Genomic DNA, 26,553 nt, shown 5'->3' on the forward strand with positions numbered 1-26,553 from the left:
ATATAATAAATGTGATTTTTTTTTTTTTAAGTGTTTACTGGTATGTAGTGTATTTTGTTTGAAATCAATTTTTTTGGAGCTGTATGAAGTACTAGACTATCAAAATGGATGCATATATTAGAAAAATACATTCAATCTAATTACTCTCCATATTGTAACAAAACAACAATTTAAATTGCTTACGTCGACTTGCTCTGTTTCTGGTATGTTGCTGAGGAGATTCTTCACTTCATGGAGGAAGGTCTCAATAACCTTGCGCTTTTTCTCCTTCACTTTCACTTCTTTTAAGAGTTCTTCAATCTGTAAAATATATTTCAAGTAACCAAGAGGAACAAGGACAATAGACACCAAAGTTTTTTTTTAAACCATTTCAATGATAATTACTACTGAACTGCTCAATTCATGTTTATGAAATCCCAATGTTGCAACGATTCCAATGATCGACTGATAAACCTGCTGTCAAATATGACTGAGCCATACTTGACATAAGAGACGCAGGATCAGAATCAATCTCTGAGAGAACAAGGATAAGACAAGAGAATTGGAAAGTAAAACACCTCAAAGCCTTCAAAGTACAGGTGTCAATACAGTACTCAACCATATAGAGGGCACACTATTATCATCTAATAATAATATTTAGGTGACGAGAGTTAAAGAATCATAGAATTTACAGTGCAGAAGGAGGGCATTCGGCCCATCGAGTCTGCACTGGCTCTTAGAAAGAGCACCCTACTTAAGCTCACACATCCACCCTAACCCCGTAACCCCCAACTCACCTTTTTGGACACAAAGGGCAATTTATCATGGCCAATCCACCTAACCTGCACGTCTTTGGACTGTGGAAGGAAACCGGAGCACCCGGAGGAAACCCATGCAGACACGGGGAGGACGTGCAGACTCCACACAGACAGTGACCCAAGCCGGGAATCGAACCAGGGCCCCTGGAGCTGTGAAGCAACTGTGTTAACCACTGCGCTATGGTGCTATCCTGTTAAGCATGCAGAGGGAGGCACTGTTAAAGCTGAGGCACAATGGGTACAATCTGGTTTCACCCCACCCTCGCCAAACAAGCTGAGGCCAGCCAGTCCAAGAATGTATTTGAATGAACAGCCCTGTACCACATCATGCACTGCACTTGCTTTAAGTTGCAAGGACCAGGAAAGCTCAGGTTTGCTCCTCAGTCTGTTCCAAGTTAGCTGGCATTGGGGAAATGAACCGAAAGGCACGATGGGTAGTTAGGCAAAGTGAGGAGTAAAATCTTACTACAGTAGAATAAAGAGTTAGGTTAGCGGACTTTTAAACATCTCTAGCTTAGGCTGGAGAAAATGGGTAGCAGTCTAATTGCCTGTAACTGGGATTCAAGGCAGGAAGAGGGGGATGGGCAGCCACGAGGACCATTTCTTTGTTGCGGGGATACTGGGAAAAGGGGCCTCAGGCCTGGTTAAAGAATGTGGGGAAAGCCTATGGGAGCTTTGCATTTGCCACCGTTGCCTTATTCGGTCGTGTGTATATGAAACGTGATGCTACCAGAATGTATATGAAATGAGATGCTTTGTCCCTTTGTCCTCACTCGCTCTGGACATGTAGTCATGTAGTCTCCTGCCTTTTTAATCAGAGCGAGTGGAGCTTGCAAGCTGTTTGAAATAAACGACAATTGATACCTACAAATCCAACTTAAGAGTTCACCGAGACCAGACTGAGGGCAAAAAGAACTCAAAATCGTCAGCATCATCACAGGAAGATAGAAAGTGAGATGTTGCAAGCGCCTTTTGGGAACACCAAGTTGCTTCTTGGCTCTCTCCACAAACGACTCACTGATAGCTTGAATAACCCCTCAGATATGCAAGGGGGGAGATAAGGAATTAAATTCAAATTGTCACCTCAATCTTAAGCACAACTTGATTCATCAGGAAATCACTGAGCTAACATGAACTTCACCTCCATGACTTAACATAAACCCCAAAAAAGTAAAATGTATTGGTCACTGTATACAGAAAGGAAACCTCCCATTATTATTTCTTCCAATCCATATATCAGGCAGGTTCACTGTAAAAGAAATGTTCAAGCATCAACAAGAATAATGTGTTTATTAAATTAAGTTGGAAACAAATTCCGAGTTTCATCAGATGAGTGCACTCCCCAAAGCTTGTACAAAATTAATTTAAAATGTTTGCATCTGGCAGTTGCAAGGATCATGTTAGCCACGGAAGGATGACTTTTTAATAGGATTTAAATTAAATTTTTGATTCAAAGTAACTGTGAGGATGTTTAACTCTGAACATTGTCAGATGGTGTGCCAGGCATTCTGAAGATTTCAAAACAGCATTTTATTCCTTTTCAACAATTTTAATGCATGAATTTGTTTGTTTTTTGGTGTGTGTGTGTGTGTGTGTGTGTGTGTGTGTGTGGGGGGGGGGGTGTTCTTGTGGGAATTTTATATTTTCCAAGCATTAATACCTTTCACTTGCTTATGAGTTTTCATCAAAATGGCGTAGCCTTTTTTTTTTACTAGGAATCAGCTTCCTCGCAAGATGTAGCTTCCGATGTTTGAACCTAATTTTTGGCCTTTGCCCCGAAACAACAGATACCTTTTGCTAGTGGCACAATGCTGAGAACGTGCATGTGGCTCATTAACTTCCTTCACTTCAAATCTGTTGATAACAGTGGACTTCATGGACTTCAGAACATTTTTGTTTTGATTGATGAACACAACATCAAGAAGCTCCGTTCTGCCAGCAGCCCGGGGGTTGCCCGACGGCACAGGGCAGCCCCACAATGGGAAACCCCCATTGACCAGCCAGCGTGACGGAGCATCCCGCCAGCGGGGTAAAACAGAAATGTGGCGCGGCGGGGCGGAGAATCCAGCCCAGTATCTTTTCTCAGTTTTCACAGGCACAAGGCACACACCAGAATGGAGGGTAACCCAGCTGCCAATAAGAGTGAGAAAATTAAGATAACTAATTTCAGCACAAATACTGGAAAAACTCAAGGCAATAAAAATCTGACAAATCCCTGGGAACTGATGGCATACATGCTAGAATTCTAAAAGAGATCGCTACATAGCTTATGAATGTGCTGGCTATGATTTTCCAAAAATCCCGAGTTTCGGAAACAGTCCCAGCAGATTTGAAGGCAGAAAACGTTAACACCACGATTCAAGAAAGGAGGTAAAGAGAAGACAGGAAACTACAGGCAAATAGCCTGACATCAGTTATTGGGAAAAAGCTGGAATCCATCACTAAGCAATCTCAATAATGTACTTAGTGAAGCTTATTATGATTAAAAGAAGCCAACATGGTTTTACGAAAGAGAAATTCCGTTTGACAAATTTATTAATAATAAGACTTTTCTTGAGGATTTAACTAAATGGGTAGATAAAGGGGAATGAGTAGATGTACTACACTTGGATTTCCAAAAGGCATTTGATATGGTACCACACAAAGGTCAATACAAAAGGTTATTGCAAGGGGATACAAGTGCAGGAATAAAGAAATTTTACCAGAATTGTATAGTACTTTGGTACACCACACCTGGCGTGTGCAATTTTTGTCTCCATATTTACAGAAGCATAAACTTTCATTGGAGGTAGCACAATGAAGATTCACTAGATTGTGTCCTGGGGTAGAGGGTTGTTGTTGAATGGGAGGTTGAGTAAATTGGATCTTTATTCTCTGGAGTTTAAAAGAATGAGATGATCTTACTGAAACATTCAAGATTGTGAAGGGGCTCGACAGGGTAGACACTGAGACAGATCCTTGATTGGGGGATCCAGAATAAGGGGCCGTTCATCTCAGACTAAGAGGAGGAGAAATTTCTTCACTCAACGAGCTGTGAATCTTTGGAATTCTCTATCCCAGAGGATTATAAGGGTGCCATTATTTAATATATTAAAGGCTGGCAAAGTTATATTTTGTCGTTTCTCTAGTAATCAAGTGATATGGGGAGCAGGTGGGAAAGTGGAGTTGAAGCCAGCGTCATATTAAATGATTGAGCAACTCAACGTGTTCTCCTGTTCCTACTTCTTATGTTCCTATGTTCAGAATACAGTGGGAAATATCACCATTGCAGGGAGTCAACAGCCCTTCAGTACCCTTGCCCAATTCAATTTTTTTCATGAAATGTATCATGGTAACATGTACTCACAGACAATATACTATTGATCACCATGACGGTTAAACTGAGTCCAGCCCTAAAATCACAAAAATGCGCCTGCAGCATAGATCACTGGATAATGGACATGAACTCAGCATAAAGTATCAGCGAAGATCCACATTCTTCCACAGTACTGCAACAACACCAAACTGCACTATTCACCAAAATAATTTTTGCTCTACCACTGAATTAACTAACCTTTAAGTTGGGGAATGTCCTCCAAAAGTGAACTGCACTTTACAACCAGTTTAATTGCTTGCCACCACATTACAGTCCATAATGGGAATTAGCAAGCAACAGCAAATCTTTCCCCACGGTGTAAACACCACTTCCCAAAGGCTCAGCAGTTCATTCAAGTTCAGAAGCACGCCATTCAGTCTATTCCATCTGTGCCAGCTCTTTAATCCAGTAATCCAAAACAAACTTCCCCGTCGACAATGACTCAACATAGTTCTGCATCTTCCCCTGATTCACACGTTCCCCAGTTTTCTCTTCAGCCATTCCCTGTGCCAAAGTAATCCATGTGCTCTTGAGGCACAAAATCTATCTGGATGAAAATAATTTCACTAACATTTCTCTCATTCTGAGTGACAATTTTAGTTTGTTGACCCTTTTTAATTGAGAAAAGGGTCTTTCCTGAAATTTTTCTCTGGCCTTCGAGCACTACTAAACATTGTTGGTTTCATCTATGATGAGTACAGAATCTATAACAATACGAACAGAGGAACATAGGAGCAGGAGTAGGCCATTCGTCCCTTCGGGCCTGCTCTGCCATTCAATAAAATTATGGCTGGTCTGGTTGCGGTCTCAACTCCATTTTCCTGCCTTCCTCCTCCTGGACTCCCTTGTCCAGCATAAATCTGTTTAACTCTGCTTGAATAAATTCAATGACCCAGTTCACCACTGCTTTCTGGGGAAGAGAATTCCACACCATGAACCCTCTGAGAAAATAATTCTCCTCATCTCCATCTGGACCTCATTCTCCAACTGTGTCCCCTGGTTTTAATCTCCCCCACAAGTGGAAACATCATCCTGGTATCTACCCAATCATGTCTTCCCAGGAACATGAATGTTTCAGTAAAAATCATCTCTCATTCTTCTAAACTCCAATGGGCCTAAACTGAACCTGTTGCTTCATGGGATAAGGCTTTCCTCCTAGGAATAAGTCAATTATATATTTTGTCAAATAAGCAGACCAAAGTTGTGCACAGTATTCCAAAGTGGTCTCACCAAGTCCCTGTACAACTGCAGTAAACTTCTCTACTTTGATATTCCATTCTCCTTGCTCGGTTTAATATTGGGTCAATCTGCACTGTTTTGATTGGTCAGTAGGTTAATTTGGTGACCAAGACCTGCCACACATGGAGGTGCATGAAGCACCGGGGGACTGGATGGTGTGACGCACATGGGGCTGCTGATGGTTGGTGACAATGTTGGGAACAACAAAAACAGAAAAAGGTAAGAGCATGACAGGATGTACTTAACAGTATTCTATTATGCAGACAAGGATATAATTGATATCTGGGGATATATAATCTCTAGACCAATTTAACAAACTGGGATCAATGCAATTGTGCCTATAGTACTCAGAACCCAAAATGCGTCAATGCTGTGTATTACACCTAAATTATTCTCACCACCTATACAATCAGTGACACCTATAACTTCCCATCCTTCACCACCGTCTCTCCAGAATTAACGCAAGTGACAAAGTCTGTAATTGTATTACTGGCTTTCACTATTCAAGTGAACGTTTACGTGCCCCATGTCCAATTAAGTTGAAATTCCAGTGACAAGCGCTTGTGAGAAATCTTCTAGCCATTGTGAACTTTGGTTTGTGGCAATTCTGGCTGGAGAGATCATTTTCATAAAGTGTGAAATGGAATGGATGACAGGGATTGGGATGGCATAGGAGGAATGGGATTTAGATGACATAAGAGGGATAGCATGGGAAGGCTGCAATGCACATGGGGTGCAGAGAGGACTGGAGTGTTTCAACCACCATCTGGTTGCCAATGGTTGGTTTCGGTTTTCTTTGATGATAGATGCTGAAACTATAAAAAGGAAATTTCAAGAAAGAGTGTTTTATTTCTTGAACAGTTGGATTGACCCATCGGATGCAAACCTGCCTTTTCGACTCAGGAGAAAACATTTCCCAATTCGGCTTTCACATTCATGACCATAAGTAAATCACAAAAGCTACAACAGCCAGTGTTGATACGCAGCACCATTAACGTAATAAAGCATCCCAAGGTGCACCACAGGAGCATTATAAGGCAAAGTATGATACCGAGCCATGTAAGGAGATAATTAGTGCCGGAATGCTCAGGCCGTTAGGATTCTCTTTTCCCGCTGGCAGTGCACCCCCGCCCAGTGTGAGAGGTGGCTTCAATGGGGAGTCCCATTGACAGACAGCATGAAGAGAGAATCCCACCGCCTGCAAATGGCGTGTCGCCAGGAACACACGGCTGGGGACCGGATAATCTCGGCCCTCGGTCGGACTAAGATTTTGGGACTAAGGTTTCGGATCACCATCCAACAACTCCAGATGACAAGTGCGCACGTGTGGACACTGGATGAAGAACGGGCTGTCAGAATTCACTGTCTACACCCGGGAAGAGGAACAGCAAAGTACCAGAGGATAATGGCAGAGGAGAGCAAATCATAAATTTTTAAACAATTATATAATTTGTCAATAATCACATTTTATGCTCCATGGGTGGGTAGAAGTGGGGTATGGGGGAAAAAAAAGAGGTTTTATCTTTTCCATCACAGAAATATTCAAATATCAAATGTGGCACAGTACCTGCATTCTAAGCAGAGTGGAATGAAAGAGATTCTCTGTTTCTTTCAGTTGATTGAGTTCTTCATTAGTTGGTGGCTTGTAGAGCTCTCTTTTACTTAGTTTAACAGCTCCTATTATTCCAGGACCTTTGGTTTGCTTTTTTTTCGTGACATTCCTAATTTTTGCAGGTTTTTTAATCTCTTCATCTTCCTCCTCGTCATCAACACTACTGCTTCCAGCATCTTGGAATTCTTCTAAATCCTTTAAGTAAAACAGCAAAAGATTAAAATACAATTTAACAAGGCGTTAAATTAACAAAATACACAAGGAGGGACAACCTTAATCTCATGAGAGCCCACAGCTCTCTATTGCTGTAATACGACTCTTGACTTATCTACACCTGCACATATGTTTAATCATGGAGGATTCAGGGCAGCAGGGTGGCGCAAGGGGTTAGCCCTGCTGTCTTACAGCGCCACGGTCCCAGGTTCAATCCCGGCTCTGGGTCACTGTCCGTGTGGAGTTTTCACATTCGCCCAGTGTTTGCGTGGGTTTCGCTCCCACAACCCAAAGATATGCAGGGTAGGCGAATTGGCAACGCGAAATTGCCCCTTAATTGGAAAAAATGAATTGGGCACTCTAAATTTTAAAAAAGAGAAAAGAAAATCATGGAAGATCGCAGTAAGGAGGGAACAGGGAACAACACAGCCACTATATGGCATTTCATTGGACTCTTGAGGTAGAAAGGGAGGAGAGGTGGATTTAGTTTAAGATTATTGTGGCATTAAATTTTAAGATCATGCAAGAGTGTAATGGCACTAGCTGCTGCATACAATCAATTGATAACTAAAATAACTCGCACTTTTACATAGCACTGTTTGCTAACCTCAGTACATCAGGCTCCCAAAAACAGCATTGTGATAATGCCCAGATTATCTCTTTTGGGGATATGGATTGAGGAATAAACATTGGCCAGGACACCGGGGACAACGCCACCATTCTTCTTCAAAATAACATAATGGGATCTTTTATCCTTGTGGGAAAACGGGTTCAACGTTTCGTCTGAAAGACGACACCTCGGACAGTGCAGCACTCTCTCACAACTGCCCGAGAATGTCAGCATATGTTTGTGTGCTCAAGTTTCTGGGGTGGTACTTGAATCTGCAATCTGTCAATTCAGGGCAAGAGTACGACCAATAAAGTACTATGACATGATCCATTGCTGGGAACTGACAAACAGAAAAACACCAGAAGTGGGCTTCTCAAATCCCAGATGGGAACCCTCCACTGTGTTGGTTCATATTCCACTGTGCTGACATCAATGAACAAATTAATCACAATTCCCATACTTCAATTTACTTCACCAGAGTGAGCTGAAACTCAAGTTGTGTCAAGAGGATCATGGAGAGGGGACAAAGTTAAGTGGGAAAGAAACAAAGTGAGCATAGCAAATAGGGTGAATCAATCCAAAAAGAGGGATTTATAAAGCAAGAAAGATGCACTGCAAGAGCCCTTCCTACTGATTTCCTCATTGCCCATTTCATTTACTTTGTCATCATCATTTTGATTCAAGGATATTTAACGGACATATACCATTAAAATTGATGAAAGATCCGGGCGGCACGGTGGCGCAGTGGTTAGCACTGCTGCCTCACGGCACTGAGGACCCAAGTTGCTCCCGGCCACGGGTCATTGTCTGTGTGGAGTTTGCACATTCTCCATGTCTGCGTTGGTTTCACACCCACAACCCAAAGATGTGCAGATTAGGTGGATTGGCCATGCTAAATTGCCCCTTAATTATAAAAAAATAATTGGGTACTTGAAATTTTTTTTTTTTTTAATAAAAATAAGAATTTATGAAAGAGAAGTTTCTAAAACAACAGGACAAATCCTCATTGTTGGATTACATATCCACGTTTCTGGAAAGACTCACAGGAGCTTGTCAGGTTGTCCAAGTGCAATTAGAGGGTAAGTTTGCCCATTTAGGAGAACAGAGAAAAGATCTAATGAGGATACTGAAAAAATATGGGCAAATTTGTCGGGTCCACTACTTTAACCAATCATGATGTAGACATGGGACACTCTGAACCAATAAAGCCACATCCGTCTTGACTAAACCCACCGAGTCTGGCTCAATTAGAGACAGAAATTAAGTGCATGTTGGATATGTTGTGGAAACAAGCAAAAGCGTTGTGGTCCACAGAACAGCAAGTAGAGTTTGAAAGATTGAGGGCCATCTAAATACCCACACAGACATGGGGAGAATGTGCCAACTGCACATGGACAGTGACCAAGGGCCGGGATCATGTTAGTGGACGAACCAGTGCTGGCCATCCCGGACTTTTCCCAGACCTTTTAAAATGGCAAAGGATGCCAGTGACCTGGGCCTACTTACAAGACGACAATGCACGAATTGAGACGCCAGTGGGATATTTTTCAAAATAACTAAGTCCATGCCAAAGAAAGTATTCCACCATTGAAAAGGAAGCCTTCGCATTGCGAATAGCCCTTCAGCACTTTGAAGTATATGTCCTGCATGACAATAAACAAAGCTGAATTCATACGGACCATAATCCGTTTGTGTATATTAACAGGTCTAAAACCTGGAACGCAAAATTATTCAGAAATTAGTTTATTATTACAACACTTCTTATTGTTGCAAATGTTAAAATGTTGAAAGTTTGAATTAAAATAATTTTCAAAAAAATTTTTATACAACAGTTCAATGTTAAAATTCTACACATCCCCGGAAAGAATGACGTGATAGTGGATGCTTTGTTGTGGGTTTGAGGGCTGACTAGTTACCAATAAAGGAGCTGGGAAGAGAACTGCAATAATGAGGATGGATGAATGGATATATGTTTGTGATTTATGTGTTGCATACTTCATAATGAAACGTCCATGCCTTGACATTTCATTCCTTTCAGGGAGGGAGGTATGCAAGGTCCTTTCCTGTTGATTCCCTTATTTCCCATTTCTTTTACTTTGTTGTCATCATTTGATCCATGGATATTTAATGGACATCTACCTTTAAGTCAAGCAGAGGTAGAAGTGAGGGACTCAAAAAGTTGCAACTGTGCTGCTAGAAATATAGCTTTTGAACAGCAGAACTCAGACTTTCTGGTACCTGAGAGATTAGAGGGATTTGGTTTGGCTGTCTGGTGGTCAATGAATTAGCTAAAGGCCAAATTCTGCCAGGTAACAGGCTGTGATTGGGTCTTGCCCGAGTTGAGTAGCCATTTCCATTTTCTGACATGCAGCTCAAGGGCACAGGAATTGGTGCCCCAGTGCTGGGAGCGGGGCGGGGGCCGAGAGGATTTTCGACTGTGAGGTCTTCAAGCCATCAGACATGGGGAGAATGTGCAAACTCCACACGGACAGTGACCCAGGGCCGGGATCAAACCAGGGTCTTTGGTGCTGTGAGGCAGCAATGCTAACCACTGTGCCATCGTGAAGATCACTTTATCTCCCTTGGTTTGTGAGCAGCTCTAGCTTCACAGCTGAATGCTATTGCTAATAAGGAATTAGCTCTGTTAGTTGTGAGAGCACTTCCCAGCTGCAGGTTGTGTTTGCCGCTGCTTAGCTGCTCAGCCTGGAGGCTGTGGCGGAGTTTGTTTGCTGTTTGCTGCTGCCTTTTCTGCTTGCCTGTTGCCTCTTCCCCTTGGGCTTACTTGCTGTTTCCTGGATGAAGGGAAGGAAGAAAGAGTCTTTGATCTCTTTTACCTGGAGTGTGGCGAAGGCAGGATTTTCATGGGCCTACTATCGGGCTGAGGATGTAGGAGGACTTGCATGAGAGTCTGTGGAATAATTTTAAAGGTCTGTCTTGTGTGTTGACCGTGTGTTCTGTTCTGCAATAGTGGGTCACCTGTTAATGCCCCCTCTGTTCCTGCGGCCCGGTCGGTAATGAAACATCAGATATCAATACGACAGGAGGGGGGACGGCGGCCTGCCTGACCCCGCACACGGTGGCATTTTATGTTCAGTAGCCACCTGCTGCTCCAGTTATGGGGGCCGTGCAGGTTACTAGTATTCCCCGCTTCCCTTTTGTTCTGCGTTTGATTTATGTTTGTGTGTGTGTGTGTGTGTGTGTGTGTGTGTGTGTGTGTGTGTGGGGGGGGGGGGGGGGGGGGGGGGGGGTGTGTCTGCTGCTGGGGCTGACTTGGCAGCTTGCGGCATTATATTCTTTTTCTTTCATGTCTCGATTTTGTCTTTGGTGTGCAGCTGGTGTGCTCATTATAGTCCTGCCTGTTTTGTGTTTTCCTTCGTTGCACATGACCGATGCTTTTGGGGTGGGAGAGTGTGTGTGTTCCCTCAACTTCTTCCGCTGTGCCAGGGTCAACCCAGGCTGGGGACTCGCAATATTTGGGGTTGGGGTGGAGCCGGGAGTGCAGGAGGCGAAAGAGGCCGGTGTTCTGGCCTTTGCGTCCCTAGTAGCCGGCGGAGGATTCTTCTTCAGTGGAAGGATGCGAGGCCCCCAAGCGTGGAGGCCTGGGTCAACGATATGGCAGGGTTTATTAAATTGGAGAGGGTGAAATTTGCCCTAAGGGGGTCAGTGCAGGGGTTTTTCAGGAGATGGCAACCATTCCTAGATCTGGCAGAACAGAAAAAACAAACGGTCAGCAGCAGCAGCAACCCTGGGGGGGGGTCTGTTTTTTCTTCTTAGAATTTTCTGTCATTGTTTTCTTTTTTGTGAAAATTTGAATTAAAATTTTTTTTTTTTTTAAACTCCCGCTGTGCCCCACATTGGTGTGACCTTAGATGGTGGTCTGTGCTGCTCATTCCCACACATGCATACTCTAACAGACATGAACTCAATGGACCGAATGGCCTCCTTCTGCACTATAGGAATTCTGTGGTTCTACAGCAATCTTCTTCGAAGCAAGACGACGCTGCAGGGCCTGGTGCATGACATTGACAAATAGGCCACCTGATGACATGGTTGAAGAAATGCTTTCACAGATTGCTGATGCTTTTGTTGCTGGTGTGGTGAGTGTTGCATGTAACTGCCATGGCACCGTGGGTTAAACATGCTGGAAGTCAAGGATGTTCAACTGCACCTTGAGCGTCAGTGGAATATGTGGATGGCAGGATTTGGTTCCGGTGAGATTGGGTCGTGTGGGAGGATGTGCACAGTCCAGCTCCTGGACGGAGAATGCCACTGATACTTGGAACAGGGTAATGCATTGATAGACAGATCATTTCCACAACAAAGTTCTGGACATGATACCACATTCTCAGGCTTATCCTCCGTTTTTCTTGAGGAACCTGCGAGGGGTGATAGCATGTGTTTGTTTTTCTGAAAATGAGCTCTTATAGCTTTGCATTGGTACCAATATGGAATAGTGATGTTTCCTTATTGTTTAATGTTTATGTGATATGTGGAATGTTTCGTAGTTGATTTTCAAATTTTTGTTACTGTTGACCATTTAATAAACAAAATATTCTCTAGTGCATTCTCGTGGCACATGTGCCCTGTCTCAAACAATGATTATTGCATCGTGCTTCAATCAATCTTCGAAGCCGGAACAGTTTGACTGAACTCTAGAAATGTCAGCACCATAGAGGCAACAGCCAGCAATCACACACTCAGGAACTGGGCTTCAGTACTGGGGATATCCTTGCAACCAAAGGGTGAGTGCGTGGATCAGGGGAGGGAAGGGCATCTGAGCACGACCTCCCTAATGTTCCCTGCAGGGATGTGAGCTCTATGGGCTCCTGCTGTAGCCAGGAGCATGTGTGCAGAACAAGGTTTTCCAGCACAACTGACTTGGTGGTTGGCACTCAAAGAAGGTGGGACATGTAAGGGTGGGGGAAGACTTGGGGGGATTTGAGGGTCCTAGAGTGGAAGCACTAACTGATTGTGGGTCTCGCTCCTTCTCCAATTCCTCACAGATACAAAAATGAATGGAGGTGTTGGTCCCACAGAGGATGCTCTTGTGGTGCTGGTGGCAGCCCAGGCGACCAGATGCCAGAGAAGACAGCAGCATTCACGCAGGCTGGAGGCAGCACCTCGTGCGCAGCGCACCGCTGCTCACCCTGAAGACCCGGCTACCCATCAGGCCGAAGAGGAACCCAGAGTGAGATGCCAGCGACAGCCTGAGGTGTACAGGTGTTGTTGGTTTTTTCGAGGAGATCACAGACAGCACGTGTTGGAGAAGACTCCGTCTCAACAAATATTCATTGCTGCAGCTCTGCCAGATCCTCGCGGACCTGGCACACTGTGGACAAGGATGACACCTGCTCCCGGTGGTCATGAAGGTCACCGCAGCCCTGAACTTCTATGCAACCAAATCATTCCAAGGCTCAAGTGGGGACTTGAGGCATTTCCCAAGCTAAAGCCCACAGTGTAAACGTGAGATGGCGGATGCCCTGTATGTACAGGCATCAGACTTTATCAACTTTGATCTGGACCATGCCCACCAGGGTGCCCGGACTGCAGGATTCTCTGCCATCAGCAGATCCCCAGGTCCAGGGGTTAATCGATGGCATGCATGTCAGCTTGCGCGCACCGGGGCATCAGGAGGTGCCCTTCATTAACAGGAAGGGATTCCACTCCCTGAATGTTCAATCTGTGTGCGACCACCACCTCAGGATCATACACGTGTGTGCACCCTTCCTAGGGAGTGTGCATGACACCTACAGCCTGGGACACACTGAAATCCCCAGCATCTTAGAGAACCATCCCAGGATGACGCTTTCGCTCTTGGTGGGGGTGTAAGGGATACTCGCTGACATCATGACTGATGACGCCAGTGCAAAGGACTGAGACCGAGGCGGAGACCGGATATAACGAGGCCCATGTTTCAGCTCGTGCCACCATTGAGTGGTGCACAGAGTACAGGAATGAGATAGAGAATCTGGTGAACTGGTGCAACGACAATACTTTCTCCCTCAATGTCAACAACATCGTCATCGACTTCAGGAAGCGTAGTAGAGAACATGCGCCTGTCTACATCAATGGGAACGAAGTAGAAAGGGTCAAGAGCTTCAAGTTTTTAGGTGACCAGATCACCAACAACATGTCCTGGTCCCCCCCCATGCTGACACTGTTGTTAAGAAAGCCCACCAACGACTCTACTTTCTCAGAAGACTAAGGAAGTTTGGCATGTCACCTACAACTGTCAACTTCTACAGATGCACCATAGAAAGCATTCAAAACTACAGAGAGTCGGGAACACTGCCCAGTCTATCACACAAACCCGCCTCCCATCCATTGACTCCATCTCCACCTCCCGCTCCCTGGGGAAAGCGGGCAGCATAATCAAAGACCTCTCCCACCTGGCTCAATCACTCTTCCAACTTCTTCCATTGGGCAGGAGATACAAAAGTCTGAGAACACGCATGAACAGACTCAAAAACAGCTTCTTCCCCGTTATTACCAGACTCCTCAAGGACCCTCTTATGGACTGACCTGATTAAACCTCAGTACACGTGACAATAAATTAATCCAATCCAATCCTCTACCCACAATCCCCCACTTTCCCTACCCACAATCCCTCCACTCCCATCCCCCTGATCTCCTCCTTCCCTCCCCACTCCTCCTGCACACCCCCATCACCCTGCGGTGTAACATTTCATATTTCCGTGCACCCCCCCACCCCCCATTTTTTGGGGGGGGGCCTCCAGAGTGAGCTCCAAAGGCCTCCGAGTCATCTGGCTCTGTCAATCCTGGCGTAACTACTGTTCAGAATCCCCGCCAGGCCTGCCCCTCAGGGGACACCCCCATGGGATTGTCTTCATACCCCAGGGGACTCCCCCATTCCGGGAATGGGACAACTCATCGCCGCCGACTCATCGCCAGCCCGACTCATCGCCAGCCCGACTCATCGCCAGCCCGACTCATCGCCAGCCCAATAAAAACAGTACAGTCAACAGACTTCTTAACAGCGCTCTGGAGTGAATGGAATCTATTTAAACAATTTAAACCTATAGAAAACAAAGGACATTTTAACATATTTTTCAGTAAATTGACTCTATATATATTGCATATATATTTATTAACATGATAATCCTCCCACATCTATCCACGCAAACGCATCCACACACACACCTGCATAGGGTTATCAATCATGGCATCTCAAAGAAACTTATTAGCATGAAACCAGTGGCATATCTCAGCTGACTTGTACCAGAGTGCACTTTGCAACTCACAAAGATGCTCAATGTATATTCGCACCTGCGACATATAATTTTGTGCTTTTCGTCTGAATAGCTGAAATTGACAAACACCAGGGTTATGGAACATGCGAGCGACAAATGTGAAATTGATTAGGTTCAGATTTGGTCAGTTGACTGTTTACTGTATATTTTTCAGTAAATTGACTCTATTTAAAAAGTGCCCAATATAAAAACGATTGTATTTAACCAGAGACGGACGGAAAACACAATACAAAAAACAGTAACTTACAATTAACAGCGTCTATTTCAATAGAGCCCTACAGTAAACAGTCAACTGACCAAATCTGAACCTAATCAATTTCACATTTGTCGCTCGCATGTTCCATAACCCTGGTGTTTGTCAATTTCAGCTATTCAGACAAAAAGCACAAAATTATATGTGGCAGGTGCGAATATACATATAATTATGTTGTGTAATGGACATAAGTAAGGACAAGCTTTTTACTACAAAGCACCGTGAGTATTTCGCCAAACCTTGCAATGTGACAGAAATCTTTATTAAATTCTACCTCTCAAACCAGAAATTTCTCATTGTATCTGATTTGTATTGGAGTGTCTGTCTCAGCCGACCAGTGGTAAAATGCAGTTTAGATGCATTTTTCCGTCCGTCTCTGGTTAAATACAATCGTTTTTATATTGGGCACTTTTTAAATAGAGTCAATTTACTGAAAAATATGTTAAAATGTCCTTTGTTTTCTATAGGTTTAAATTGTTTAAATAGATTCCATTCACTCCAGAGCGCTGTTAAGAAGTCTGTTGGTTTAAATAGATTCCATTCACTCCAGAGCGCTGTTAAGAAGTCTGTTGACTGTACTGTTTTTATTGGGCTGGCGATGAGTTGGGCTGGCGATGAGTTGGGCTGGCGATGAGTCGGCGGCGATGAGTTGTCCTAGACCCCCCATTCCCCCAACTGCTCCTCCAAGAGACGCCCCCCTCCCCCCCGGATTCCCCCAACCCTGCACTATCCTTCGCCTACGGTACTTCCCACTCCTTCCCAAACCAACTCCCTATGGCATTACCCCTTACCTGACCCGATATGGCCCCCACCACTTCACAAGCCCGACCTGACCACCACCCCTCCAAACAATCCCCCAAAGCCTGACCTGACATTCACCCCCCCGAACAATCCCCCACAAGCCTGACCTGATATCCACTCCCCCGAACAATGCCCCACAAGCCCGACCTGACATCCAGCACTACCCCACCCCACCCCCCACCGATGACCTAATTCACTATCACACCCTGGCCAACTTTTCAGTTCTACGTGCCAAGTGCTAGAAAATGAGATTTGTCACGTGTAGGCTTCAATGAAGTTACTGTGAAAAGCCCCTAGTCGCCACATTCCGGCACCTGTTCAGCAAGGCCGGTACGGGAATTGAACCCGCTGGCCCATTGTGCTAAACCAGCCCCTATGATCAAACCCCCCCCCCTCCCCCTCCTCTCATCTCCAATTTAAAGAACAGTTGGTGAGAATTCCAATCCCCCTACCCCCCCCCCCCCCCCCCCCCCCCAGCCCCCCGCCCGCTCTCAAATGTTTCACAGCGACAGAGGAAGCTGGCTAGAAGATCCTGCCACTATCAACAGGGTTTCCCAATGATGTGGAGATGCCGGCGTTGGACTGGGGTGAGCACAGTAAGAAGTCTTACAGCACCAGGTTAACAACATTCACTTGAAGAAGGAGCAGTGCTCCGAAAGCTCGTGTTTGTAACAAACCGGTTGGACTTTAACCTGGTGTTGTTAGACTTCTTACTGATTTCCCAATGGCAGGGGTTCACCATCAGCAGAATTGGAATATCCCACCGGTGAGAATGTCTGGAAAAATCCACACAAAGCTTCTGGGCCAAGAACGTGGAATCAAAAATTGCATCGTATTCCAGGTGTGATGTCACCACAGCCCCATATAATTGTGATCTAGTGATGCTGGCGTTAGACTGGGGTGGGCACAGTAAGAAGTCTCACAACATCAGGTTGATCAGGTGAAGGAGCAACGCTCCGAAAGCTTGTGATTTTAAATAAACCTTTGACCTGGTGTTGTGAGACTTCTTACTGTGCCCACATAATTGCAGCATGACCTCTTCATCCTTGTACAATAACGGCCAGCATGCCATTTGCTTTCCTTTTTGCTTACAGTGACCACATACTAACTTTCTGTGCTCCTTGGACCCAAGTCCCTCTGAAAGCAGCGCACTGAATTCATTGCCCGAAAGTAGCTGAGAGAAATGCCCCTCACATACCTGCTGCCCGGCAGCGTGCAGATCCGCTTCATCGCTCTTCCTCTTCATCTTTATGCTTCTTAATCACTGGTTACACCAGCAGCAGCAGCAGCAGTTCCTCTCGGCCTCTCCACGTGTGCGGCGCCCAGTTCCGGCCAGCCTCTCCCCACGCACTCTGAGCATTCTCTATGGCTCCATCTCGCTGTCAATCACCGCGCCTCACCTTCCATTCGCTGTCAATCACGGGACGTGGAACGTTTCCCGGGAAGTTCCGCGGCGCTTCAGCAGTGACAGGCAGGCAGTACTGCGGATTGTGCAGATGCTCAGCAACTTCCGACCTGTTGATCATTTGCAACTGTTTTTATTTCAACGCTCGATTGCTTTCGAAGAATTTTCGCTTTTGAATTATTTTAGGGAGGCGTTCACTTTGAACAGTGAAATAAATTGGGTTGTGAAGGCGGATTCATTCTAATCGCTGCTGCATCTAGTATCGCACAGTGCACGCAGTCCGGGGTATGCTTGAACAGGGCTTGTCATGCTGCAAGGGTAGTGAATATTTGCGATCAACGGCAATGATACAATTTGCAAACCCATCTGAACATTTGGGCTTTTTTAAAACGATTTGACTTTGTTTTAATCACAATAATCACTTTAACACCAGGCAAGCTTAGCAAATATTATTGCATCTTTTCCTGAAAATGTCTTTCAGTCATTGTATTATGTATTGTGGAGCTGGGTTGAATAAATTTACAGAGAATCACACCTTTTACATAAAGATTGTTAATTGTTATCTTTGCAGCAGCCATATTGTTGCTGAACGTTGATCTGCCCCCTGGTCAAGATCTAACCAAACCAAATAATAGTATTACATCCAGGCAGCGGCTCCCTCTGCTGGATACGTTTAAATGTATAATATTAAAGAAGCAAACGTGAACCATGTTCAGGTGGAGATTGGATACCTTGAGGAATACAATCAAAAGCTGTCTTAATAAGAGTCAACTAAAAGAGCTTGTTGTTCAGCTAAATCCCATAATTTATGTGCACCCTTTGTGGAGTTGTACCCTTCATTTTATATTGGGCGGGATTCTGCGTCAGCCTGGCGACCGGAGAATCGCATCCGAGGTCAATGGACTTCTCCATTGTCCACGTCTCACCCGTGGCATTCTTGTGACCGGCGTGCTGGAAGAATCCAGCCCATTGTCTCTCCAGGTTCTTCCTACATAAATTAATAACTTCACATTTCACTGCACTGAACTTCAGCTGTCTGCCCATTCCAGCAACTTGTGTCTTTTTTGTTACAATCCCAGTTGATATAACTGGACGTGAAGGTCCTAGAATGGAACTCTGGCTCAAAACACCATGGCTGGGATTCTCCCCTACCCGGCGGGGCGGGGGGTCCCGGCGGGATGGAGTGGCGTGAACCACTCTGGCGTTGGGCCGCCTCAAAGGTGCGGAATTCTCTGCACCTTTAGAGGCCAAGCCCTAACCTTGAGGGGCTAGGCCCGCTCCGGAGTGGTTGGCGCCCCGCCGGCTGGTGTGGACGGCCTTTGGTGCCACGCCAGCCGGGGCCAAAGAGACTTCGCCGGCTGGCGGAAGTCCGCGCATGCGCCGGAGCATCAGCGGCTGCTGATGTCATCCCCGCGCATGCGCAGGGGAGGGGGTCACTTCCGTGTCCGCCATCGTGAAGACTATGGCGAACACAGAAGGAAAAGAGTGCCCCCACGGCACAGGCCCGCCTGCCGATTGGTGGGTCCCGATCGCGGGCCAGGCCACCGTGGGGTCACCCCCCGGGGCCAGATCGCCCCGCGCCCCACCCCCCCCCCCCCCCCCACACCACCAGGACCCCGGAGCCTGCCTGGTCCCGCCAGTAACGTAGGTGGTTTGATTCCCGCCAGCGGGACCGGCATGACAGCGGCGTGACTTTGGTCCATCGCGGGCAGGAGAATCGTCGAGGGGGGGGGGCGAAAGGCGTGGGGCGATTCCCACCCCTGCCGAATCTCTGGTGCCGGAGACTTCGGTAGATGGCGAGGGCAGGATTCACAGCGGCACCTGGCGATTCTCCGACCCGGCGGGGGGTCGGAGAACCCCGCCCCATAACTTTTATTATTGTGCAGAAAACATGTAGGGACAGAGTCATAGGATTAAGTTGTTTCAACAGCAAGAAAAAAATATTTATTAAACATGAAAAGTTGGAATATGATACAATACACCTTCACTCCCCCTTAGCTGAACAAATACATACAGATTTTGCGATTAACATGGATTTCAAAGTGCATTTTAAGCTACAATGGTGTCATTAACACAGTCACTTTAATCACACAGGTTGGATATGGTCAAATTCACACACTCCCCTCTGAACCCAAATTAGTGTCTGGATTTCTCCTCAGAATCTGCCAACCCCCACCCTTCCCCCCCCCACCCAGATGATTGTCATGTGAGGATTTCCAAATTTCACTCCCAAACACATGCTTTAAAATCTTGTTTCACAATAATGTTTTCCATTAGCGGTTTGCATTTCAAAATCCACTCCGGGTTTTCCAAATAAATCTTTCAACAATACTTCTGCTCCACTTTTAGTAGCGGATCCAATATCCAGATTTTACACCACCCCCTTTAGGATTTCTTTGTCTTGGCTGCTCGCAAAACTGTACATGTTGGCTTCCTAAATTAACTTGCATTATTGTCCAGTAAATTAAATAACTGCAATTCTAATTTTCTCTTTGTTGCTTTTGCCGCACCCTGTTTTCAAGACAGGGTGCACCCCCATAATCCTTTCCTCGGATTGCCACCTTGCTGTGGTAGAGAGGCTTCAATGTTCCATTGATCCCGAGAGCAATGCCATCGGGAGTCTTAAGCTCCTGACAGGGTCACCTGTGAGAGTAAGGTCAGAGGAGAGGAACTAGACAAAGTGCAATCCAAAACAAGTCCTCAACGGCAGATCAGGCAGAAGATACTCATAAGGTATCGATGGCTGCAAGGGCGGATGAAGACTACTGCAAAAGGGAGATCCCTAGTAGTCGAGGTTGATTTAGTCATCCCGCTCCTGGAATAGGAATGGGAGAGCATTTCGACAGCTTTCTTCACGACTGAGGAGCCCACTTCAGGATCCACTCTGCTCACCCAACAAGGGGAAGGGGCTAGAAAAGATGTCCTAAAAATAGCCTGTTCTGTCCCCAACATGGCTGGAAAACCACATCCATCGGGCTCATCTACCTGTGGTCATAAAATCAAAGTGAAACTGACTTTCTGAACCTGGAATGTACGAACCCTCATGGATAATTAGCAAAACAATCGACCGAAATGGAGAACTGCCCTACTTGCTTGTGAACTCAGGCACTTCAAAATTGACTTCTCTGCCGTGCAAGAGACCCGAAGAGCAGGCAAAGGGCACCTTCTTCTGGAGAGGAAAACCAAAGGATCAGTCCAGGACGCATGGAATTGGTTTTGTCATCAAGAACAAACGTGTCAACCGACTATTGGAGCTCCTTGTCGGCATCAACAAACACTTCATTACTTTCCGTCTCCAACTTGCTAAAAACCAGCAGGCAACAGTCGTGATTGCCCAAGCCCCAACCGTTGATGCCAAAGCTGGGTCCAAAGAAGGCCTCTCTCCACCCTGGACACCATACTGTCCAACATTCCGAAAGAAGATAAAATCAACTTCCCGGGGATTTCAATGCCAGTGTTGGAAAGGACTTCCAACATTGGAAAGGAACCATCAGAAAGGAAGGAGTTGGAAACTGCAACTCCAACTGGTTTCTCCTGCTCGTGAAATGCTCCGAACATCGGTTTTTCACCTGACCAAACCATAGAACAGCGGACATGATTTTCACTGCTCGGCAATTTCAAGAAAAATGCCAGGAGCCACATCAGCCACTCTACATGACCAAGGCTTTTGACCCGGTCAACTGGGAAGTGTGATGGAAGACCCTGTTAAAGGTTAGTTATCCAGAGATATTCATCAACGTCCTCCGACGCCTCCCCAACAAGATGTTGCCGACAGTCCTCACTGATGGAAATAAGACAGAAACTTTTTGAGGTCAAGACTGGAATCAAGCAGGGATGTGTCATCACTCCCACTTTTTTCTCCATCTTCATCGCCACCATCCTTTACTTTGTCAAGAGCAAGCTTCTCAGTGGAGGGGATATCATCTGCAGGGTGGACGGGAAACTTTCTCAACCTCAACTGGTTGAAATCCAAGAAGAAAACAACACTGACATCAGTACGTGGATCATCTCCATACCACCATCCCCACTCTCTCAGAAGAGAATCTCCAAGCCCTGCTTAATGCCTTCGTGGAAGCATACCAAAGAATTGGTTTCAGCCTCAACCTACAGAGGACTTAAGTCGTTTACCACTCCCACCCAGGGCAAGATCATTTCTCTCCCTCCATCAAAATAATGTGGAAACCCTAAAATTTGGAACATTCCCATACTTGGGAAGCCACCTCTCCTCTAAGGCTGACATTGATGCGGAAATCCAGCAATGTATCCAATTCACGTGCCTCCTTTCGATGCCTTTGGAGAGTCTTTGACGACCGTGACATCTGTGCTGAGACCCACATATTTGTGTACAAGGTGGTCACCCTCCCAGCTCTTCTATACAAAGAACAATACAGCACAGGAACAGGCCCTTCAGCCCTCCATGCCTGCGCCAATCACGTGTCCTATCTACACCATCCGTCTGTATCTTTCTGTACCCCATCTGTTCATGTGCCTATCTATATGTCTCTGCCTTAGCCACTTCCTTGGCAGTGCATTCCAGGCCACCACCACCGTCTGTGTAAAAAACTTCCCCTGCACATCTCCACTGAACCTTTCCCCCTCACCTTGAACTTGTGCCCCCTTGTAATTGTCATTTCCGCCCTGGGAAAAAGCCTCCAACTGTTCATCCTATCTATCCCCCTAATAATTTTATAAACTTCTATCAGGTCGCCCCTCAGCCTCTGTCTCTCTAGGGAGAACAATCCCAGTTTATACAATCTCTCCTCATAGCTAATACCCTCCATACCAGGCAACATCCTGGTCAACCTTTTCTGTACTCTCTCCAAAGCCTCCACGTCCTTCTGGTAGTGTGGTGACCAGAAGTGGGCACTTATTCCAAATGTAGCCGAACCAACGTTCTATATAATTGTAACATACTTTTCGAGCTTTTACATTCGATATACAGCTCAGAAACTTGGACTACAAACAGATCCCACCTCAAGGACCTGGAGAGGTACCATCAACACTCTGAGATGGATTATCCACCTCCAATGGGAGGACAGGCATCCTAACATCAGTGTCCTTGAAGAAGCCAAGATCACCAGCATCGAGGCCATGATAATCCAAACCTAACTCAATACCAGCTGGGTCTGCCATGTGCTTAGAATGTCAGAATCACGACAGTCAAAGCAAATCTTCTTTACCCAGCTCAAGAAGACCTCTTGACAAGCCTTCTTGAAGACAAAGGAAGTGCTTCAAACACACCCTGAAAGCTGAAGGGACGAGGAGGCTAGGCACCATGGGCGGGGGCTGCCAGGCTAGGTGGGTGGGCTAGTTCATGGAAGCGCAGTGAGGGGTGAGCAGGTGGGTAGATTGTTGATGGGGGTTGGGATTGTTATTTTGTGGGGAGGGGGGAGGGACAATTGATAAGGGAGGAAATATGGTATGAGTGGAGTTGGTGATGATGGACATCCGAGGACAGGCCTGAGGGGGTGCTGGACATGGGCTGGAGGCTCGCCCGGGAGGGGATATGGCTGATTGGGGGGGGGGGGGGGGGGGGTCACTGTCCGTGTGGAATTTGTTCATTCTCCCCGTGTCTGTATGGGTCTCACCCCCACAACCCCTAAAGATGTGCAGGGTAGGTGGAGTGGCCACACTAAATTGCCACTTAAATGGGAAAAATAATTGGGTATTCTAAATTTATTTTTTAAAATGAAAGAGGGAACTTCCGATGGCCATGGTGTGAGTGGCTGTACACAGGGCAGCTCCTGTCTGGAGGCACAGAAAATAGCACTTTTTCCCCCAACATCGGGTGTAACTTTGACGGAAATGTGTAACTGAAAGGTGGAGGAGAAGTTCCCCCCGGGAATGGTATATCAGCTGGTTACCAAACCTGGCAGAAGGTTCGATTCCAGCTTGGTTCACTGCCTGTGCGGAGTCTGCACATTCTCCCCGTGTGTGGGTGGGTTTCCTCCGGGTGCTCTGGTTTCCTCCCTCAGCCCAAAGATGTGCAGGTTGTGTGGATTGGCCACGCTAAATTGCCCTTAGTGTTCAAAATTGCCCTTCATGTTGGTTGGGGTTACTGAGTTATGGGGATAGGGTGGAGATGTGGGCTTGGGTAGGGTGCTCTTTTAAAGAGCTGGTGCAGACTCGATAGGCCGAATGGCCTCTTTCTGCACTGTAAATTCTATGATTCTATAAGACGGTGAAAGACCTGGCCAAAGTGTTGGAGGAGACCTGTGGCGCAGCAGCCATTGGAAGGATGGCAGAGGGGGAAGGGCTTGTGCAAGTCGGAAAGCCCCAGATGGAGGAGTTGATGGCTTTCATCAAGGTCGAGTTCCGCCAGCAGAGGAAGCAGATGCAAGAAGATCGCTCGAAGGCCATCGAAGGGGCTGTGGCACCACTGCAGGGCTCGATGGAGATGCCTAGAGCAGGGGAACCGCCACGGGTGGTGATCGTGAGGCTCCACAAGCTTGTGGAGGAGAAGATTCTGCAGTGGGCCAGGAAGAAGCACAATTGTGAATGGCAGGGGATCAAGGTCCAAATATATCAGGACATTGGAGCTGACCTGACAAAACGGCATGGTTCAACAAAGCCAAAGCGATGCTACATCGATGGCAGATCAGGTTTTAGTGCTCTACCCATGTCACTAACGAAGGCCAGGAATACTATCTTGAGACCTCAGAAGTGGTCAATGACTTGATAAAAGAGCATAAACTGTAGGGGGGGGGGGGGGTCGACAAAAGGTAGCAGGGATGAAAAGTTTGTAAGGGGATGGCTGTTCCCCCCTCAATCCCCCCCCCCCCCCCCACCCCCTCCTCCACTGCCCTAGGGCTGTGTTTTTTTTCTTTTTCTTTGTCTTGGAGTGGGGGGGGGGGGGGGGGGGGGGGACCTGTGCTTCAAGATGAGTCTCTGTTTCGGTGGGGGAAAGTGAGGTCAGTGGGGAGCCTTCTTCACAGAACAGAGAGGTGAGGGCGGGGAGGAGTGAGGAGTCAGCAGGAGGAGTCTTTGGGCAGAAATTGCCACGCTGGCAGGTAATGCTGGTGAACGGAAGTGAGGTGGGGGAGAAAGCCGAGAGCGGGGGAATGAGGGTGATGCGATGAGACGAGGTTGAAGAAGAAACATGATGAGGGGCAGACAAAGGGGCCATCTTGGATGGGCCAGGTACAGGGTGAAATTAAGGGCGGCAGAGCTGAAAGATGAGGATGGCGTATGGTCGAAGGGAATAGAGATGTAAGCGCCTGGTACAGCTGATAACATGGAACATGCGAGGACTCAATGGACCGGTTAAGAGGTCTTTGCTAGGGCAGCACGGTGGCCTAGTGGTTAGCACAACCGCCTCACGGCGCTGAGGTCCCAGGTTCGAATCCCGGCCCTGGGTCACTGTCCGTGTGGAGTTTGCACATTCTCCCCGTGTCTGCGTGGGTTTCGCCCCCACAACCCAAAAATGTGCAGAGTAGGTGGATTGGCTATGCTAAATTGCCCCTTAATTGGAAAAAATAATTGGGTAATCTAAATTTAAAAAAAAAAAAAGAGGTCTTTGCTCACCTAAGGAGTTTAAAAGCGGAGGTTGACTTTCTGCAGGATACTAACCTATGCGTGAAGGCCAGATAAGGCTGAGGAAAGGATGGGTGGGTCAGGTTTTCCACTCGGGGTTTGATTCAAAGTTGCGGGAGTTGATAATTTTGATGAGTAAGAAAACGGGGTTGGTGAGCACAAAGAAAGTGAGGGACCCGGGTGGGAGGTATGCGATTGTGAGTAGTGTATTAGAAGGAACGCCGGTGGTACTGGTGAATGTGTATGCACTGAATTGGGAAGTTGTAGGTTTTATGAGGGGGTTGCTGGCAGCAATCCCGGACTTGGCCACGCACCAGTTGAATATGGAGGAGATTTTAATTGCGTCCTCGAGCAGAGGGTGGGTGGATCGAGTGCCTCCTCAGCTGGTTCCAGACCTTCACCGGGTTGCTTTCCCAGGGTCTCTGAGTGTTTCCTTGGCTCTATTGGCAATGCCGCCATCACTATAGCCCTCAAGCTGGACCCCCTGCAGAATTCTTCCTCAGGACAATGGGTAGAATACGAATGGCAAAGGAGCTGGCGGGTTTATGGAAAGATGGGTATGGTGGACCCGTGGAGCTTCAAGAACCCAGGGGGAGGGGAGTATTACTTTTTCTCACATGTCTATCGGGTGTATTCAAGAATCAACTCTTTTGTGGTGAGCCGGGAGGTTTTGGTTGGGGTTGAGGGGGCAGAATACGTGGGGATAGTAATCTCAGACCAGGCACCCCATTGGCTGGAGATTCGACTTAGATCGGGAGGAGCAGAGGCCAGGGTGGAGGCTCGATTCGGGGTTGTTGGCAGATAGAGTGTTTTGCGATGAAGTGCGGGCTGTGATTAAAGGTTATGTAGAATTGAACCAGAACGGGAGGTGTCACTGGCCACATTTTGGGAAGCACTAAAAACGGTGGTCTGAGGGGAGGTTATCTCGTTCAGGGCTCATGCAGATAGGAAAAGGAGGGAGGAATATGACCGGTTATGAACAAGATAGTAGAGGTAGATAGGGAGTGCTCAAGGGTGCCCACCATGGAAGGATTGGCGAGGAGGAAAAAATTGCAGGTGCAATTTGATAGGTTCACAACGGGGAGGGTGGTCGAATAGCTGCGTAGGGCAGTACAAATATGGGAGAAGGCGATTTGAATGTTAGCGCATCAGCTACGGAGGCAGGCATGTCCAGGGAAATATTGAAGATACGGACTGGGGCTGGGGATGTGGTGTTGGAGCAGGGGAAGATAAACTAGGTGTTTAGGGATTACTATAAGGAGCTGTACATGAAGATGGTTCTTAGACGATCTGGAGTTTCCACAGTTAGAGGAAGAGAAGAGCTAGGTGCTAGAGGAGCCCTTAGGGCTGAGGGGGTATTGGATAGTATAAGGGGTATGAAGTTGGGAAAGGCCCTGGGGCCTGATGGTTACCCAGTGGAATTCTATCAGGAGTTTGCAACGGACCTAGCACCGCATCTCTTGG

General features: G+C 46.6%; 1 protein-coding gene across 1 annotated transcript in view; it reads right to left on the bottom strand.

Annotated features, from left to right (window-relative positions):
* nol6 (nucleolar protein 6 (RNA-associated)) overlaps window positions 1–17,934 on the bottom strand; it is a 130,765-nt gene extending 112,831 nt beyond the window's left edge. The window contains exons 1-3 of the mRNA XM_038790687.1: window positions 17,350–17,934; window positions 6,959–7,198; window positions 184–300 (exon numbers count right to left, since the gene is read on the bottom strand). Coding sequence (XP_038646615.1) covers window positions 184–300; window positions 6,959–7,198; window positions 17,350–17,397 — 405 coding nt within the window. The 5' untranslated portion in view covers window positions 17,398–17,934. The remainder of the gene's footprint in view (window positions 1–183; window positions 301–6,958; window positions 7,199–17,349) is intronic.
* Between the last annotated feature and the right edge of the window lie 8,619 nt (window positions 17,935–26,553).

The sequence above is a fragment of the Scyliorhinus canicula genome, chromosome 3 (assembly GCF_902713615.1).
Source record: "Scyliorhinus canicula chromosome 3, sScyCan1.1, whole genome shotgun sequence".
NCBI classification, from domain to species: Eukaryota; Metazoa; Chordata; class Chondrichthyes; order Carcharhiniformes; family Scyliorhinidae; genus Scyliorhinus; species Scyliorhinus canicula.